The sequence below is a fragment of the Artemia sp. Qi Xiang Cuo genome, chromosome 21, assembly GCF_049724085.1.
Source record: "Artemia sp. Qi Xiang Cuo chromosome 21, ASM4972408v1, whole genome shotgun sequence".
Lineage (NCBI taxonomy): Eukaryota > Metazoa > Arthropoda > Branchiopoda > Anostraca > Artemiidae > Artemia > Artemia sp. Qi Xiang Cuo.
This window is the reverse complement of record NC_142814.1, coordinates 23717898-23737550: the sequence shown is the minus strand read 5'-3', so window position 1 is coordinate 23737550 and position 19653 is coordinate 23717898. Positions and strand designations below refer to the sequence as shown.

At 38.1% G+C, this 19653-nt stretch overlaps 1 protein-coding gene across 2 annotated transcripts in view; it reads left to right on the top strand.

The window, feature by feature from the left end:
* Positions 1–356: 356 nt before the first annotated feature.
* LOC148939357 (uncharacterized) overlaps positions 357–19653 on the top strand; it is a 36299-nt gene continuing 17002 nt past the window's right edge. For both annotated transcript variants that reach the window (XM_089106792.1, XM_089106793.1), the window contains exon 1: positions 357–505. In XM_089106792.1, the coding sequence (XP_088962918.1) occupies positions 503–505 (3 nt within the window). In that variant the 5' untranslated portion in view covers positions 357–502. The remainder of the gene's footprint in view (positions 506–19653) is intronic.

The window sequence follows — 19653 nt, the reverse complement described above, 5'->3', positions numbered from 1 at the left end:
TTTGTAATTATATCTTTTAAAGTATTTTTTTTATGTCTTCTAAGCGTTCTCACTGGTGCCTGGATCCTTCCAAACTTGAAACTTGACTGCAGCCCTGCCTCCTGCAGAAAAGAAAAGGCACCGTAGTCTACTAAACGTGACCTTGATTATCATTCCTATATACAGTCCGGGTTTGATGTATGTGACGCAATCTAAATTAAAGGCTAAACATAAATTATTCCAAAAATCAATTGAACCGAAACAAAATATCATCTCAAGGCGTGTTACGAAAAAAGCCATTTCAATTCAAACCCAAGGAACCATGACAGTATAATGGGAAGTGACATGGTAACATTTTTATTCAAAGTTTTATCGATGTTACTGTGTTAAGCGCTATTGAGAAAGAACAATTTTTCTATCACGGAATCTTCTAATTACGCTTATAATTGTTTGCTTTGTAACCCAAGGATTTTCTTGTTATTTTTAGTGCTGTTTTGAAGGTTTAGTTTACCACTCGGGAAGTATGGTAAGTTGTTTTCTGCATTATAAATATCTGCTCTTTTTTTATGATGTAATAAAACAACAAATTTTCAAATAAAAGTAAGGAGCGACGTAAAACTCAAAACGAACAGAGACTCTTTTGTATGTGAGGGGGGCTATCCTCTTCACCTCGTTCCATACGCTACAGTTTATAGCTGTTTAAAAGTGCTTCTTATTCCAATTTAACGGCCCCACGTGTTTGAGAAGTCATTCTTAAGGAGTTGGGACAAAAAGTCAAGCTTTAGCGTAAAGAGCAGAAGGGAGAGGGAAGAGGGTTCAGAATACGGGCAGCTTTCATCATGCAAAGTAGTTTATGACCTTTTAAGTTTTAGTGTCACTTCATACTTCCATTAACAAAAAGCGTTTTATTCAATTTAATTTTTTTTTATTATTTTTTTTTATTCATTTGATATCTGATCGTTTTTCAAACCATGCCCAGGCCTTTCTAAGGGTTCCATTGTAACTGAACCACCGTGTAACTGAACCCCAAGCAACTGAACCACTGTAACTGAACCACCATGCAACTGAACCCCCGTGCAACTGAACCACCGTGCAATTGAACCACCGTGCAACAGAACCCCCGTGCAACTGAACCCTCGTGCTACTGAACCCTCATGCAACTGAACCTCCTTTAACTGAACCCTCGTGCAACTCAACCCCCGTGCACCTCAACACCATTTAACTAAACCCCCGCGTAACTGAACCACCATGTAACTGAACCCCCGTGCAAGTGAACCACCGTACAACTGAACCACCTTGCAACTGAACCACCGTGCAACTTAACCACCGTGCAACTTAACCACCGTGCAACTCAACCACCGTGCAACTGAACCCTCGTGTAACTGAACCCTCGTGCAAATCAACCACCTTACTTACATTGAGTAAAACACAAGTTAGAATCTTTAGATGTTCAACCTTGTTGCAATTGCTTGCTTTTTTAAGTCTTTGTATAAATTACTGTCAAGATGATTTATAAAAAAAGCTCTGCTTTGTTGTCTCAAAAACAAAGAAAATCGGACATCACAAACTCTTAAATCCAGGTTAATTTCTCTTTTTTATGTCTGTTAATGGGGGTTCCCTTCACCCTGTCCCTTTCTACGGGTCTAAGCGTTTTCCCCTCTGCCCCGCAGAAAAAGTCCCCTCTTCTACACCTGAGAACCTTATCACCGTGAAAATACCCCCCTTGCGGAAATTATGATTTTAAAGATGTAAAAATCTTCTTTGAGTCGTGTTATTTTTCATTTTAACTTAGAAGTTCCAAGGGGAGTGTCAAAGAAGAATTTATATGTGCATCTTGCCCACCCCTCCTCCGTGCAAATACTTTCTTCTCATGAAATATCCTCCAGAAAACCCCCACACAAAAAAGTTCCGTATGTTTCCCAATGACAAATACTATCTGTAAGCAATAGACAAATCAAAAAGCTTAAAAAGGAACTGAAACTCCTGCAATGGGGTTATCTGATTGTTTTGTAGCTGGGAAGAGAGGAATATACCTCTAAGGATGCAGTTTGACGCCAAAACATCTCAGCTCTCATTCAGCCTTCAAATAAATACAGAATTATCTCTAAGGGAGAGATGAAAGGAGGACTGAGGTAGAAATTGTTTGATCGTCCCCCGGCATTTCTAGCATTTTTTATAAGCCGAAAGTGATTGGAGACTAACCAACCGCAAGAGGTATTTTTTGGGGGGGGATTTTCCACGGGTAGGTATTTTCTGGGAGGGGGGTATTTTCTTTGAGGTGTTATTTTCATCGGGGTATTTTCCTTAAGGGATGTTTTTGCGGGGGGGGGGGGGATAAACGGCGGCTCTCACCGTCTACATACTGTAATTTTATTTTCCCACTTTGCTTATTTTGTTGTTTTCATTTTGTGGTATTTTCTACGCTCGTAGTTGTTTATCGTTTGGTTTGAAGAAGGTTAATTACTTGCTTCTATGGAGCCGACACAAAAGCTACTTTCTCCTTGTGTTTGGAACCCTTTGGTTTGATTTTTTTTCTTACGTAGATGAATCAGGTCTTTCCTGAACGATGAGTAATAAGAATCTGTGCTGAAAATGTCGGAACTTTGAGAATTTAGATAACAAAAAAATCACTTTTTGTTGCGCCTTCTTTAAATTAATTAAAAATATTCTTTCGAAAAACAATTTTTTAAATAAAAATAAAGACCCATATTAAACCAAAGACTAGCATAAATAAATTCCTATAATAATTCAAACCCAAAATGATAAGAAATTACGGTACTGTTTCGCTTAATGGCACACAACGGCAATAGATAGTCGAATGAATGCCGTGATGGAGACCCGTAAGCGGGTAATTGTTATCTAAATTAATTAAAAAGAACTTTAAGAAAAATAAGTGTTTCAAAGAAAAGTAAAGGTCATTTTGAACTTAAGCTCAGCAGATACAAATACCTGTTTATATTCTAACTCAAAACGACCAGAAATTACTATTAAAGAATAAATGAAACCCAAAACGAACAGAAATTAAATAAACAATCATAGCAAAAACATACAACAAGCAATAATATAAATGAATAAATAGATCTTAAAGTGAGTAATGCTTAGATTGAATATGAAAATCATACTTAAAACGAAAAAAAATATTTTCATATTGAAGTATAAATGAAACTTAAAACGAACAGAAATTAAATAAACAATCAATGCAAACAAACATACAATATATATTAATGTAAATGAATAAATAAATGTTAAAACGAATGAAACTTAAATTGAATATGCAAGTCAAGCTTGAAACGAAACAAAATCACTGCAAACAAGAGTTTGGGTATCACCTCCTTCTCTCACTGTAAAAGTCTAAAACCTACTGCGTCATTGGTGCTATACTGAACACCAATTTTATGACAAATATTTTCTTTTGTACTTAATATAGAAAATAAACATTGAAATTATAGTAACATTTTAAACTGCTGAGCTTTCAGCAATTATTATCATTATACATCAAATATTCAGTTTAATTTATTAGCTCTTTTTAAAGTTGTTCAAGACGAATATAGTAAAAGCCTACTGCGTCATTGGCGCTTAACTGAAAATTATATTACATTACAAATATTTTCTTTTCCAGTTCTTACAGCATTGAAAATAAAAATAAAATTATAGTGAAATAAATTCTTGAACTGATGGATCTTTCAACAATTAATATCATTATACAACAAATATTCAATTTGATGTTGTTTATACTTTCAAAGACTGTTCAAGACGCATATAGTTTTCAGTAAAGCGCAAATGACGCAGTAGGTTTTAGACTTTTACCGTGAGAGAAGGAGGTCATACCCAAGCTCTTGTTTGTAGTGATTTTTGTTCGTTTCAAGCTTGATTTGCATATTCAATTAAATTTTCATTCGTCTTAAGATTTATTTAGTAATTTAAATTAATATATATTGTATGTGTATTTGCATTGATTGTTTATTTAATTTCTGTTCATTTTAAGTTTCATTTATACTTCAATAGGAAAATATTTTTTAGTTTTAAACTTGATTTTCATATTCAATCTAAGCATTACTCGCTTTAAGATCTATTTATTCATTTATATTATTACTTGTATGCTTTTTGCTATGATTGTTTATTTAATCTCTGTTCGTTTTGGGTATCATTTATTCTTTAATAGCAATTTCTGGTCGTTCTGACTTTGAATTTTAAAAGGTATTTATATTTTCTGAGCTCAAGTTTAAAATGGCCTTTACTTTTCTTTGAAAAACTTATTTTTCGGAAATTTTTTTTGAAATTAATTTTTGTTCGTTTTTGATTGCAAAAAGTTTCAAGCTTTTAAAAATTCCTTATTTCAAATCAAACTTAAAAAAAAATCAAATATTCATCAAAGTATCAAAACTGGTATCAAAGAAACAATATCAAAGTGAAAAAATTGATTTGTGTCAATCTCGGAGTTTTTATTATCTGATGTTTGAACTAATTTTAACAAAATGGCTATCTCAAAATTTTTATCGGATGGGTTTGGGGAAAAAGCGTGTTGGGGGGGGGGGGCTAATTAACCTTCGGTCTCTTTTGACTCTTAAAAAAGTGAACTAGAACGTTCTATTTTCAATCAAATGAGCCCTCTCTGAAGTTTATACGAGTATCCCTTCTATAAGAACCATATATATCCCCAGGGTATAACTTACAGCGCTTGTCCCTGGGCCCTGGGGGGTGGTGTCGACCCCGGAGTTTTAATATCTGATGTTTGAAATATTTTTAACAAAATGGTCACCTCAAAATTTTTATCGAATGGGTTTATGCATCCGATAAACCCAACGGTGTGGAGGGCGGGAGGGTCTAGTTGCCCTCCAAAATTTTTTCACTCTGAGAAAATGAACTAGAACTTTTAATTTCCATTCAAATGAACCATCTTGGAAGTTTTTACGAGCATCCCTTTCATAAGAATCACATACAGCCCCAGGACATAGCTTACAATGCCTGCCCCCGGGCCCTTGGGGGACGTGTCTACACTGGGGTTTTTGTTATCTGACCTTTGAACTATTTTGAAAAAAACGGCTCTCTCAAAGTTCTTATCGGATGGGTCTGAGGAAAATAGGGCGTGGAGAGGGGGGCTAGTTGCCCTCCAATCTCTTTTTACTCTTAAAAAGTGAAAGAGAACTTACAATTTCCAATCATATGAGCGTCCTCCGAAGTTTATACGAGAATATCTTCCATAAAAACCATATATGCCCCCAGAACACTACTTACAACGCCTGCCCCGGGCCCTGGGGGGGGGGGTTGTGTCGACACAGGAGTTTTTGTTATATGATCTTTGAACTATTTTTAACAAAATTGCCGCCTCAAATTTTTTTTATCAGATGTATTTGCGGAAAAGAGGCTTGAGGGGGGCAGTTGCCCTCCGATCACTTTCGACTCTTAAAAAGGGCACTAGAACTCTCGATTTCCAATCGAATGAGCCCCCTTTGAAGTATATACGACGACCTCTTCTATATGAAGTGCCTCTGGGAAAAAAAATAAATGGTGTATGAAGGGAAGCTAACTGCCCTCCAATCACTTTTGACTCTTAAAAAGTGAATTACAACTTTCAATTCCCAATCAAATGAGCTTTCTATGAAGTTTATACGAGTATCACTTCCATAACAACCATATATGCCCCCAGGGCATAACTTACAACGCTTACCCCCGGGACCTGCGGGGCTGTGTCGACACCGGAGTTTTTGTTATCTGAACTTTGAACTTTTTTAACAAAATGTCTATCTCAAAATTTTATCCGATGCATTAAAGGCGTGGAGGGGGGGGGGTTAGTTGCCCACCCATGTCTTTTGACTCTTAAAAAGTGAACAAGAACTTTCAATTTCCAATCAAATGGGCCCTCTCCGAAGTTTATACGAGCATCCCTTCCATAAGAACTATATATGCCCCTAGAGCATTACTCATAACGCCTGCCTCCGGGCCCTGGGGGGTTGCATCGACACAGGAATTTTTCTTATCTGACCTTTGAACTATTTTTAATGAAATGGATATTATAAAATTAGTATCGGATGGGCTTGGGGAAAAAAGGATGTGTGGGGGGGGGGGCTAGTTGCCTTCGGATAAAGTGATCGGCGGGCTTCCACCCCACCCTTTTTTTCCCCAAACACATCCGATCTAAATTTTGAGACGGCCATTTTATTTAAAACAGTTCAAAGGTTAAATAACTATACCATAGTTATATAACTACGGTTCATAACCCTCTGGTACAATGGCTGTAAGTTATACAAGTTGCCTATTGTTAACATATAAGTTTTTTTTTATAAAGAAAAGATGGCATGTTTGATCCTATAAATAAAAAAAAAAAGCATGCAGGATTAAGGTTAAACCTTAGGGAAATGTCAAGAAGAATGCCAAACACAATCAGATAGCATTTTTTCCTTTACTGTTTGTGAAAAAGAAATACCAGCAATATTAACAATGGCTGATGGTATCAGCTATCACATTGTTTGGAAAATACTTAGGAGCATCTTCAACTATATTAAGAGGTACAATGTGCATCCAGTTTTAAAAGACGTTGTATCTGCAATGTGTCGAGAACAGCTAAGGGTATAAACCTGAGGATATGAAGTTAAAACTTTCAGGGCAAGTTGAAGGATTGTTGAAAAAAAGGCCGGAGTGCAACCAGTACCCCTCCCATGTCCTTTTTAGTGGCAATTTACTCAAGGAAATCTGATCAAAATTCGTTATCTAGATTCACAAAAGTCAAATATTTTCAGCACATATTACGTATATGGACGTTAAGTTTTTTACTTAACGTCGAAAGGGTCTGATTCATCTGAAAAACAGAGTACTAAATCAGCTTTAATGGTTTTTGACATCGGATCTTCTTTTTCTTTTGCAAAAATAAAACAAAGCTTTTTTTATGAATAATTTTGACAGGCGTTTATATCATGAATGTAAGAAACAAACAATTTCAACAAGGTTGGACATGTAAAAATTCTAACTTGTGTTTTACCCAAAGATATTGCCTAATATTTTTAGAAAACTGAAAATATGAGTTAAGTGGCTCAGTTGCACGGTGGTTCAGTTACACGAGGGTTCAGTTGCATGGTGGTTCAGTTGCACGTTGGTTCAGTCACACGGTGGTTCAGTTGTACGGTGGTTCAGTTGCATGGTGGTTCAGTTGCACGGTGGTTCAGTTACATGGGGGTTTAGTTATATGGGGGTTCAGTTAAATGGGGTTGAGTTGCACGGGGGTTTAGTTACACGAGGGTTAAGTTAAACGGGGTTCAGTTACCCGAGGTTCAGTTACACGAGGGTTCAGTTGCACGGGGGTTCGGTTATACGGGGGCTCAGTTGCACGGTGGTTCAGTTACACGGTGGTTCAGTTAGAGGGGTTCAGTTGCTTGGTGTTCAGTTACACGCACACCCTTTCTAAGATACGATGGTGGCCGAATATCATTATCTATATAAGTTTGATTGTTTCTTAGCAGTTAGGCTACCTATTTTAAATAGTTTATGGTAATGGACTATAACTAAACAAATGGTATAGTGACCGAAAATCTTAAACAATGTTTTGATAATAATTTATCAAACAGTTCGTGGTAAGGAATTGTAAGGAAGGAGTAACTCGGTTCAACGGTAACTGAAACTCTAAAAAATATAATTTTTATATCAATAGATGCATCAGTGTTTCCACTTTTCTTTTCAAACAATCTGTAAAATCTTGACGATTTTCGGGAGAAAATCGGGAGATCTTTCTCAGGATTCGGGAGAAAATCGAGAGATGGCTCTCAGGATTCGGTAAAATTTTCTGTAAGAATTCTTTTATTTTGTGTTAAGTTTTTGAAGGTGTTCGAGCGATTTGCAAATAAGGTACCATATTCTAAAAGTTCAGAGCGCAGGTTTACAGGAGCCAGCTGCGATTCCGGAAAAAAAAATTCGTCGATCAATTTTGTCAAACATAACAAAAGGAAGCAGCTAGAAGCTTGAAATGTATTTAATTTGAAACCAAGTACAGTTATATTTCATTAAGACTCTAAAGCTGTTTAATTAAGACATTTTTTTTCATTGACCCCTACTTTTCTCACCCTTTCGGGCTCCACAAGACAGCCCGCTAAGTTCAGGACGATGACAGAAAATCTGGACGAGTTACGAACATCAGGTCTTTATTGTCTAGGATTTCAGGAAGAGAGTACCCCCCAATATTTAAATAATGAATTACCTATGTTATAATATCTTATTTTAAGATAATTTCTTATAATCTTTATAGCCTATACCTACGTTTGGTCTATCTGAACGATTTATTCTTCTTATGACTAAAACTGAATATACTATATAGATCTAAATGCTGTCTGGCGTCTGGCCCTGGCCTGTTTGTCTCTAACCTGTCCTGTAATGTAATAATGTAGTTGAAATGAGCGTCTTCAGCATCACTAGACAAGAGAAAAATCAATTAATGAAGATGCTAACTAGTATGTTATGCGTTACATCCTGTTATACGAATGTCTGTCAACAGAATTACCGAAAATAGTTTATTTTTTAAGAGGAAAGAATACTTTTTTTTCGGCAATTAAGTTTTCTGGAGATTTTCGGGAGATTCGGTATCTTCTTTTTTTGTCGGGAGATGGATTAGAAATTCGGTAGATCTCCCGAAAAATCGGGAGAAGTGGAAACACTGAGATGCATCCAAAGAATTAGCTTTTTAAGATTTTGCGCTTGGGGTGGCTTTCAGTGGGAATAATCCGCTTAGAGGGAAATTTTCGGGAGTAAATTTTGCAGGGGAAATCTTACACTGGGGGATTTAACAGAATTCACATCTAAAATTTTTTTAAGGTTTCAAGTTCAATATGCAAAAAATTTGGAATTTTTAATTTTTGGCCAGAAGAAAGATCACAGATGCGTGTTAATTTTATTTAATTCTTCCCCAGGGGTAATCATATTGCACAAATGATCCTAGAATATCGACAGAAGGGTCATTTGAACGAAAATAGAAATTCTAATGTCCGTTTTCAAGGACCGAAAGTTTGAAGGGCAACTAGACCCCCTCTCACATCCCTTTTTCCCACAAAGTCGTCCTATCAAATTTTGAGACATCCATTTTTTCCAGCATAGTTGGAAGGTCCAATAACTACTCCTTTGGAAATAAAATGACCCCCCACAGCCCCTGGGGAGAGGGCTGTGAGTTATGAAATACGTTCATTGTTTACGTATAGTATTTGTTAACGGGAAGTATAGGAGATTTTTCAGGGAGGGTATTTGCTGCTGGGGGGATTGTCTACGGGGAGAATTTTTCATGAAGAGGAAAGTTTCCGGAGGTGAATTTTCCAAGAGGAATTTTACACTGGGGGAATTTGCCAGAATCCCTATACGAAAGTCTTTTTATTTGTCTTATTTTCTATTTGCCAACTCAATTTTACTTATGGAGATATTCCGGGGGAATCGCTTGGGGAGATTTTCAGCAGGATTGGAAGCGTCTGGATGATGTTTTCGGAGAAAAAATTTCCAGGATTTTCCAGGGAAACTTCTCCATGAGGGAATTTTCCGCGGAGAAATTCTCCATGGGATAATTTTTAGCTGAAGCAACTTTCCACAGTGGGGGGGGGGATCCCCAGCAAGAGTTTTCCACGGTGGGGGAGAGGATATCCGGTATGACTTGAAAAACGATCAGAAATTGAAGTTTTTTTCAAATGAAAGTAAGCCAAGGAGAATTTTTCAGGTGGAGTCGCCCGCAAGAAATTTTCCAGGGGGAACATATTCAGCAAGGATAGAATTATCCGTAGGAAATTTCCCAGGGGAGGGGTATTTTACGTGGAAGGAAGGTTACTTGAAGGAGTTTTTCTTGGGGAAGGGAATTTTCTATGGAGAGGGAGCCGAATTTCCCGGTATTATTTTAAAAACTAAATAGAAATTAAACAAAAAAAAAATTTTTTTTCTATTGAAAGTAAGGAGTAATATTAAAATTGAATCCAAATAATAAATTTTTATAAAAGTACTAAACAATATGCCGTGAAGAGCGAAATATTGAGGAGAGGGCCCCCCACCCCATATACGGAATAATTTATTTTAGTTTTTAGCTTTAGTGCTGCTCCTTACTTTCAGCTGAAAAATTGGTTTTTTATTTATTTAATACATCCAAAGAATCAGTTTTTTATGGTGGTCATAAAAATATAAAATTCATCAAATTTAAAGTAACCCATGGAATTCTACGACCTGGAGAAAATTTGCCTGCTTTTCAAAAAGTCACCCAAACAGGAGAGCAATATTTATGAAAATTAAACCTTTCGAATTCAACCTTTTAGAGAGCCTTATTTTAAAGGTTAAAAAAGGACAAATTTTTTTTCTAAGAAAGATGATCTCAGATGTGTGTTTATTTGATTATTTTTGAGTTTGTTTTCCCAGTGGGGGTCTTATCGAGCCACTTGTCCAAGGATTTCCAGAGATGACCCAGTAAAAAAGAAATTCAAAGTTCTAGTTCCCCTTTTCAATTAGCAACAGAGACTGTGTCTCAAAACAATGGTGCTTTTTTGCCGTTTTGTAGCACAAAACAACAATTTTGGTGAAAAGACCCCCACCCCCGCAAAAAAAATCAACTGAAAATTCTGAGACTTTATATCGACTTAGAATTATCTAAAAATTGTATATTGAGAATTCTATTTTCAGAGCCAGTAATACCTCGGGGTGGCACATTCGTCCTCAAAGATGGAAGTAGTCCATACAAAATAAATAGTTAATATGGACAATCATTGAAAAGTATCAACTAATTAAATTGATTTATTTGATAATCAATAAAATTATAGTTAGTGACAATGCACGTCAGCTGTTATGGAGGAGACTCTGTGGCTGAGGTGGAGTCTGCCTAAAGCCTTAAAAAATTTGTTTTTATGCCCATATTTTTGTAATTCTCAGTGAAACGCTGGATAAATATAGAAGCAGGTTCGGAGGGGGGGAGTATACGTTAATTTGTGATATACCTTCATTCCCGAGGACTTTTTTTTTTAACGAAGCCTGTTTTAGGTGCTGTGGGGCAATAGATTCCTTCTTATTACAGAAATATTTTCTTCTGTATAAAACAAGGCATTACATTCATATGATCGTCGACGCAGAAGGGGAAGAGGTGAAAAAGTAGAATAACTGCCACCGGGAAATATCCAAAAGGGAAGAGGAGCAAATGCCACCAAGAGCTTTGTTTTTGCCAAGATTTAAGTGTGAATATTTCTCGTTTTCCTACTATATGCATTTTTAATATCTTTTTATTTCCCTCAGAATATGTGCACTGCCCCCTATGGCAAACCTGCTGGGGTCCATAACGGACATCCTTATAAAAAAAAACTTTTGTAGGAACGCTTTAACAACAGCTTAAGTAATTTTCCTATAATTGATTTAAGACGCTTCAGACCCCCATCTCAGGAAATATTTGAAGGGATTGTTTTCTATGGATGATTATCATTTTCATGGCGGGGGAGCGAGAGGGAAGTAGTAACTCACCTTACGTTTCAGAGAGCCTTCTATAAAACTGCTCCTAGGAACGAACTGTAGACTAAGAAAAGAATGGGCCTTCTAAATAGAACCTGGGATTATAAAAAATGAAGTTTTTATCATTATATATTCAAAAACAAAATCTATTATTTATGCGGATACTAAATTTTACAATTTTTTTTCTAAAATATTTCATAGGCAGCGCTCGAGCGCTGTCTAAGTAAAGAACGGTGGGGGCACAATGTGTTTTTTTTTCTCCATACCCGGGCACTTAGTATCGAAGGAGTTGTCGTAGAAAATTCGAAAGGGGCTCATTCAATTGGAAATTGGAGTGGCTAGTGCCCTTTTTAATAGTCGAAAGTGATTGGAGGGCAACTAGCCCCCCCCACGCCCATCAGTCCCCCAAACCCATCCAATAAAAATTTTGAGATAGCCATTTTGTTCAGCGTAGATGATTTCCAGATAGAAAAAATGTTATTGAGGAGGACACTCCCCAACAACCCTCGGGGCATGGGTTTTAAGTTATGCCCTGAGGGCATATAAGAACGATGTTGGCACACTGTACTGTTTATTATTTTTTTTTCTTTAGAGCAGGGCACTTCCTATGGAAGGGGTCTTCGTAAAAACTTCAAAAGGGACTCTTTCGATTGAAAATTGAGAGTTCTAGTGCCCTTTTTAATAGTCGAAAGTGATTGGATGGGGTACTAGCCCCCCCATGCCCATCATTCCCCCAAACACATCCAATCAAAGTTTTGAGATAGCCATTTTGTTCAACGTAGTTGATTTTCAGATAGGAAATATGTTTTTGAGGAGGACACCAGTGGCGCCAATTCACGAAAATGTAGGGGGGGGGCAAGGATTTTTTTTTCGATTTTTTTTTTAATTAAGATGCAAAAAAAAGAACAACATTTAGCAAACATACCTAAAACAGGGGGTAGCGGCGAGGTCGCTGCTTGGCAAAATTGTTGACTAATCTATCCAAATCCAGTTTCTTTACCTCCTCTTTTTCAACGGCCATTATCATGAGATCACTGAGTCTGTCGTTTCCCATCGTCGATCGCAGATAGTCTTTCACACGCCCTAATGCCGAGAAGAATCGATCATTACTGGTAGTGGTCACAGGCAAAGTAGCAACTAGCTTCATCAGTTTTAGCACTGCAGAATAGGCAACTGGGAGGTCGGATAAGATTTCGATAGCTCGAAGAAGATGCATTTTTGAAATATCACCTTTTGACAGATGCAGCTTCGCAAGAGAAAGCTGGGATTCTATGGCATGGTCGTCAACACCGAGAATCTCTTGATAATGACACATAACTCTTTCCACTTTTGAAATTTCAAGAAAATTGGAACTTGAGGGGTCGAAGGCAGATAAAGCGTCAAGCAGAGGCATATTCTGCATGAAACGTTGGTCCATCTCACTCGTGAAACGATCTATTACCTCAAAGTACAGAAGTTTACCGCAATCTGATTCAACTGGCTGACTGATATTGCGTTTACCGGTTGTTGAGTTTGAAAGAAAGGCTTTGAGACGAATGGAAATGGCTTGACTTCTCTTGTTTCGAGCACTGGTTTTAGATTGTGGAGATTTCGATTCCTGGATATCGTTTAAAGCTAAGAATTCATATATGTTTTTGCTTAAGTTGTTCCAATCGTTATCATTTCTCAGCTTTTTGAGTGTCTCGTGTGTCCCAGAAATCAGTGCAAGTGCCTTATAAATCAACAAACTTCCGGATTGAAGTTGATCTGATAAACAATTTACAATGACTAATACTTTTTCCATTATGTGTAAAGTTGAAACAAAAGAGGCAGAGTTGATTTTGTCCAGTAGTCCTTTTGCTTCACACGCTGCCTCGCCTTTGGAACTATCAGAGACTGCGGCAAGCACAGAAACAATACAATCAAATCTGGCCTTCACCTTCGAAATAGAGCGGACTGCGTAAAACCAGCGAGTCTGGACGGTCCTCTCTAGCTCCAAGACTGTTTGCCCGCTAATACGCTGGGATTCCACAAATAGCTCGTGACGAGTATCGCTGCATGATATAAATGCGTAAAGTCTTTGCACCACAGAGAAAAACTCAGAAAGTTCACTGATATTTTTTAGGCAGTCAGTCAAAACCAAGTTCAATCTGTGGGCGTGACAGTGTACATAAACTGCATGAGGCACCTTCTCCCTAAACTTTGCTTGAACTCCGTTAAATTCCCCACTCATAACAGATGCGCCATCATAACATTGGGCAATACACAGCATCGAATCTACACCAAGCTTTTCTATAGTTTCACAAATCGAGTTGGATAAGCTCTCGGCGTCTAATTTGTGCATGTGATAGCAGCCGATTGGTCGCTCCACTACTTTTCCATTTGATATGTACCTGAGTAGGATCGCTAATTGTTCTTTTCTAGAAACGTCTTTTGTCTCGTCGACAAGAATAGCAAAGTAATTAGCTGATTTTACTTCTGAAATAATATCTTGGCGCAAGGCATTTCCTGTCAGTGTAACTGCCTCATTTTGGTATTGATGACTGCAATAGTGACCATATCGGCGCTGTAACTTGGCCTTCAGCTTTTCGTCGCCTTTAGACATTTCCTCCATCAATTCAACCAAATTACCCCGGTTTGCAGATGTTTCTGATTCGTCATGACCCCTCAAAGCAAGACCCTGGCGGCCAAGAAAGCAAATAACGTGAAAAATGTACTTCACATGATCTCTATTTTCCTGAACCTCTTGAGATCTGGACTAAATTAGGGCATTCGCTATAGATTTCGACGTATCAGTACTCATTATCTTAAATTCTGTCCATGCTGACAGGAAATGCCTTTGTCTTTCAGAATCATCATGTTGCTTTAATAGAGCAGAACTGTCTTTCCACTTGCAAAATCCTGACTCAATGAAAGCCCTTTTTCCTGCAGTTTCTCAAGCTCTTAGAGTCCCCATAGAAAAATGGCGGCAAGCAAAACAAAACACGGAATTCAAGTTTTTTGAGTATTCAATCCATTCATAAGTCTTATAATAATGTGCACTGAATTTCCTTCCGTTAGAAATGGAAGCCGGATATCTCTCAAGAATAGGTTGAGCTGGTTTGTCGTGACGCGTCCTAGAGATATCTGAGAGAATTTCTTGACTGCTACTGGAACCCGCAAGGGGTTCAGCGATGCAGACCAAACTTTCATGTTGATCTGAGCCATTTATTGTTCCGCTTGTTTCCGAAATTCTGTCACAGGTGGTGGAATTTATCTCATCTAACCCGAGACTTTTGGCACTGACACTATTACCAGTTTCTTGCATTAAAGTGTCTTCATTTTTCTTTCTCATTTTCACCGAAAAAAAAATCCAAAGTTTGTTGGTGCTTTTTAATAATATTTAAAAGAGCAGTAGACAAGGACTTCACACAGACACGGCAAGAGAAGAACTGAAGAAACACGTAAAAACTCACATAGAAAATCACTCCCATATTCCACGGTGACACTACCCCGCTTAGAAACCCCAAAAACCAATCACTTACATTTCCTGTTCACGACAGTCCCATACACTCCACTGGGACTAGTTATCCCATAAACTATTCAACAACGTCAAGAATCTGCTGACCAAAACCCCTTGAAACCCTAGAACACACTTCCTTTCCCAGCTACTAAAAAAGGCAATATACAAAACTCATAGTTTACAACGAATTCTTCACAAGAACAATAACAAACGGGTACTGACCACATGAAGCTTAGTTTTGAATGAACCCTACTCGGAAATAAAATAGTGTAGACACGCTCGCTCTTAGACATTTCAAAACAAGATTATATAATTAGGGCACCAGTTTGTTGCTCGTATTTATTGGACCAGTTGCTGGTTTAATATAGCACATAGCTAAAATAGAAAATAGCTGTGAATTATAAATAAGAAGGTACTTTTCAAAGTGTAGGGGGGGGGGGCCATGGCCCCCCCTGCCCCCTAATTGGCGCCTCTGGAGGACACTCCCCCACAACCCTCAGGGCAAGGGTTTTGAATTATGGCCTGGGGGCATATAAGGTTTTTATAGAAGGCGTTGTCGTAAAAACTTAAAAACAGGCTCATTCGATTGGAAATTCCAAGGGCTAGTGCCCTTTTTAGTAGTCGAAAGTGATTGGAGGGCAACTAGACCCCCCCCCCGCCGCCAATCATTCCCCCAAACACATCCAATCAAAATTTTGAGATAGCCATTTTGTTCAGCGTAAATGATTTCCAGATAGAAAATATGTTTTTGAGGAGAATACTCACCCACAACCCTCAGGGCAAGGGTTTTAAGTTATGCCCTGGGGGCATATAATGTTTTTATAGATCGTGTTGTCATAGAAACTTCAAAAAAGGCTCATTCGATTGGAAATTGAAAAGGCTAGTGCCCCTTTTAATAGTCGAAAGTGATTGGAGGGTAACTAGCCCCCCCCCACGCCCATCACTTCCCCAAAAACATCCAATAAAAATTTTGAGATAGCCATTTTGTTCAACGTAGTTGAAAGTTTTGGAAATTAGGTCTTTAAGGATGACACCCCCCTCCACAGCCCTCAGGACAAGGGTTGTAAGTTATGCCCTGGGGGCATACAAGGTTTATATAGAAAGCGTTGCCGTAGAAACTTCAAAAGGGCTCATTCAATTGAAAATTGAAAGGGCTAGTGCCTTTTTTAATAGTTGAAAGTGATTGGATAGCCCTCTCACGCCCACCATTTTCCCAAAAACATCCAATCAAAATTTTGAGATATCCATTTTGGTCAACGTAGTTGGACGTTCTGGGAATTAGGTCTTTTAGGATGATAGCCTCCTCAGAGCCCTCAGTGCAAGGGCTGTAAGTTATGCCCTGGAGGCATATAAGGTTTATATAGAAAGTTGTTGCATAAATCATAGGCAGTTAGGCAGCGATCGCGCTGCCTAACTAAAGAAAGGGGACACTCGGGAACGGAACAAGAAATGGGGACTAAGTAAAGAGGAGGATACTCCCCCACAACCCTCAGGGGAAGGGTGTTAAGTTATGCCCTGGGGGCATATAAGAACGATGTTGGCACAATATATTATTTATTATTTTTTTCTTTAGAGCAGGGCACTTCGTATCGAAGAAGTCGTCGTAGAAACTTCGAATAAGGCTCATTCAAATGGAAATTGGAGTGGCTTGTGCCCTTTTTAATAGTCAAAGTGATTGGAGGGCGACTAACACCCCTTCCACGCCCACCATTTCTCGAAAAAAATCCAATCCAAATTTTGTTCAGCGTAGCTGATTTCCAGATAGAAATTATATTTTTTGAGGACAGTCCCCCACAGCCCTTAGGACAAGGGTTGTAAGTTATGCCCTGGGGGCATAAAATGTTTTTTATAGAAGGCGTTGTCGTAGAAACTTCAAAAATGACTCATTCCATTGGAAATTCAAAGTGCAAGTGCCCTTTTTAATAGTCGAAAGTCAAGAAAGGGCGACTAACCCGCCTCTCACGCCCACCTTTTCCCAAAACACATCTAATCAAAACTCTGTGATAGCCATTTTATTCAACGTTGTTTTAAGTTCTGGAAATTAGGTCTTTGAGGATGACAACCCCCCCCCACAGCCCTCAGAACAAGGGTTATAAGTTATGCCCTGGGGGCATATAAGGTTTTTATAGAACGTGTTGTCGTAGAAATTTCAAAAAGGGCTCATTCGATCGGAAATTGAAATTGCTAGTGTCCTTTTTATTAGTCGAAAGTGATTGGAAGGCAACTAACACCCCTTCCGCGCCCACCATTTCCCCAAACACAACAAATAAAGATTTTGAGATAGCCATTTTTTCCACGCAGTTCAAAGTTCAGGAAATTATACCTTTGAACAGGACACTCGCCCCCCCCCCAGTCTTCAGGGCAAGGGTTATAAGTTATGCCCTGAGGGCATGTAAGGTTTTTATGGAAATCTTTGTCGTAGAAACTTGAAAAAGGGCTCAATAGATTGGAAAGTCAAAGGTTTAGTGCCCTTTTTAAAAATTAGCAGTTATTTGAGGGTAACTAAAAACCCTCCCACCCTCTCCTTTCCCCCAAACATATCCACTCAGTATTTTAGACAGCCATTTTATTCAAAGTATTGGTATGTTTTGGATATTAGGTCTTTAAGGATGACACTCCTCCCCCCCGCAGCCCTCAGGGCAAAGGTTGTAAGTTATGCCCCGAGTGCATATAAGGTTTTTATTGAAAACCTAAAAACCTCAAAAAGGCTCATTCACTCCGACATTGAAAGGGTTAGTTCATTTTTTAATAGTCGAAAGTGATTTGAGAGTGACTAATGCCCCTCTCAAGCCCACCATTTTCCCAAACACATCTAATCAAAATTTTGAGATATACATTTGGTTCAACGTAGTTGAAAGGTGTTGAAATTAGGTCTTTTAGGATGAAAACCCCCTCAGAGCCCTCAGTGCAAGGGTTTTAAGTTATGCCCTAGGGATATATAAAGGTTATATAGAAAGTTGTTAAAGAAATTTCAAAAAGGGCTCATTTGATTGGAAATTGAAATTGCCCTTTTTAGTAGTCGAAAGTGAGTGGAGAGTAATTAACCCCCCTCTTACGCCCACCATTAACCCAAAAACAATCAATCAAAGTTTAGAGATAACCATTTCGTTCAACGTAGTTGAAAGTTCTGGAAATTATGTATTTAAGGATAATAAACCCCCAGAGCCCCAAGGGCAATGGTTGTAAGGTCTGCCCTGAAGGCATATAAGGTTTTTATAGATAGAGTTGTCGTAAAACTTCAAAAAGGATTAATTCAGTTCGAAAGTAAGAGGGCTAGTGCCCTTTGTAATAGCCGAAAGTGATTGGAGGGTAACTAACCCCCCTCTCACGCCCATCATTCTTCCAAACACATCCAATAAAAATTTTCAGATATTCATTTTGTTCAACGTGGTAGAAAGTTCTAGACATTAAGTCTTTGGGAATGTCAACCCCCCCCCCTCCAGCACTCAGGGCCCGGGTTTTAAGTTCTGCCGGGGGGACCTGTATGTTTTTAATAGAAAGGTTGATCGTATAAACTTCAAAAGGGCTCTTTTGATTGGAAACTGAGAGGGCTAGGGCCATTTTTAATAGTTAAATACTTTCTAATACCACACTGGCTATACATGACGTATGAGTAGGGCTCAACACCCCTATGCCTTCCCAAGGCCAGAACACAATTTGCACCTTACTGAAAAAAATACAAATGAATGTGCATTGTCAGTTTAATATACACACACTGATATTTAGTAATCAATATGTTAATATTATTTGATTTATTAACGTTATAAAAGTAAAAACATTTATATTTTTTCAGTAACGTGCAAATTATGTTTTGGCCTTGCGAAGGCATAGGGGTTTTGAGCCCTACTCATGTTAATTTTTGCTCGTTTTGAGTTTGACTCGGTTAACTATTGTGATTTCTGTTCGTTTTGGGTTTCATTTATTTATCGATGCCGATTTGTGGTAGTTTCACGCTTGGTAGACTGTTTGATTTTATTTTTGCTCATTTTTTGTTTAATGGTGTTTTTTACTTTTCTTTGAAATACTTATTTTGTGGAAAAAGTTTTTTTAATTAATTCGAAAGAAGGATGGTCATGCATATGCGGGCAATCATGTTGAACTATCAGTCTTGGCTTATTGAAAGAGAGTTCATTGAAATGGAAATCCAGCTATCTAGCGCCCTTTTAAAGCAATGAATTAAAAACTTTTTACAAAGAAAATTTCGCGATAGGGGAACATCCTACAGATATGTAGGGTACCTCCATAGGAGGCACGGACCAAGGGGGACCTTGTTCCAGGGGGCCCATAATAAAAACTGGGGCACCCTCACCCGGGGCCGTAAATACAAGTGGGGGAGGAAGAAGGCCCCTCAAATGTACACTCAACAGGGCCCACTAGTGTGTGCACACGTGCCATGTGTTACAAAACCTCTCCCAGTAATGGGTGAAATTGCATGGTGACGCAGAACACCACCTTGGGAGGATTCTCATACCCCACCAATTAATTTCGAAGAAAACCTTTGGGGAAAATATATTTAATAATACGGAAAACAACGGTTTCTCTTTTTTTTATTCTTATCAAATTTAATAATAAAATCAAGTTGTCACCGAATTTTGAGTACGAAAGAACTAAATTGCCTCAGCCAATTTCGCTACCAAGAATTGATTGTTCCCTTAAGAGCTTTGGGTAAATAATTTTATAGATTCAAATCAATACGTGAAGAAAGAGAATTGGGTACTGTAAGTTGCTCCAAGTCTGCTTAAGGCAACAACCTTACG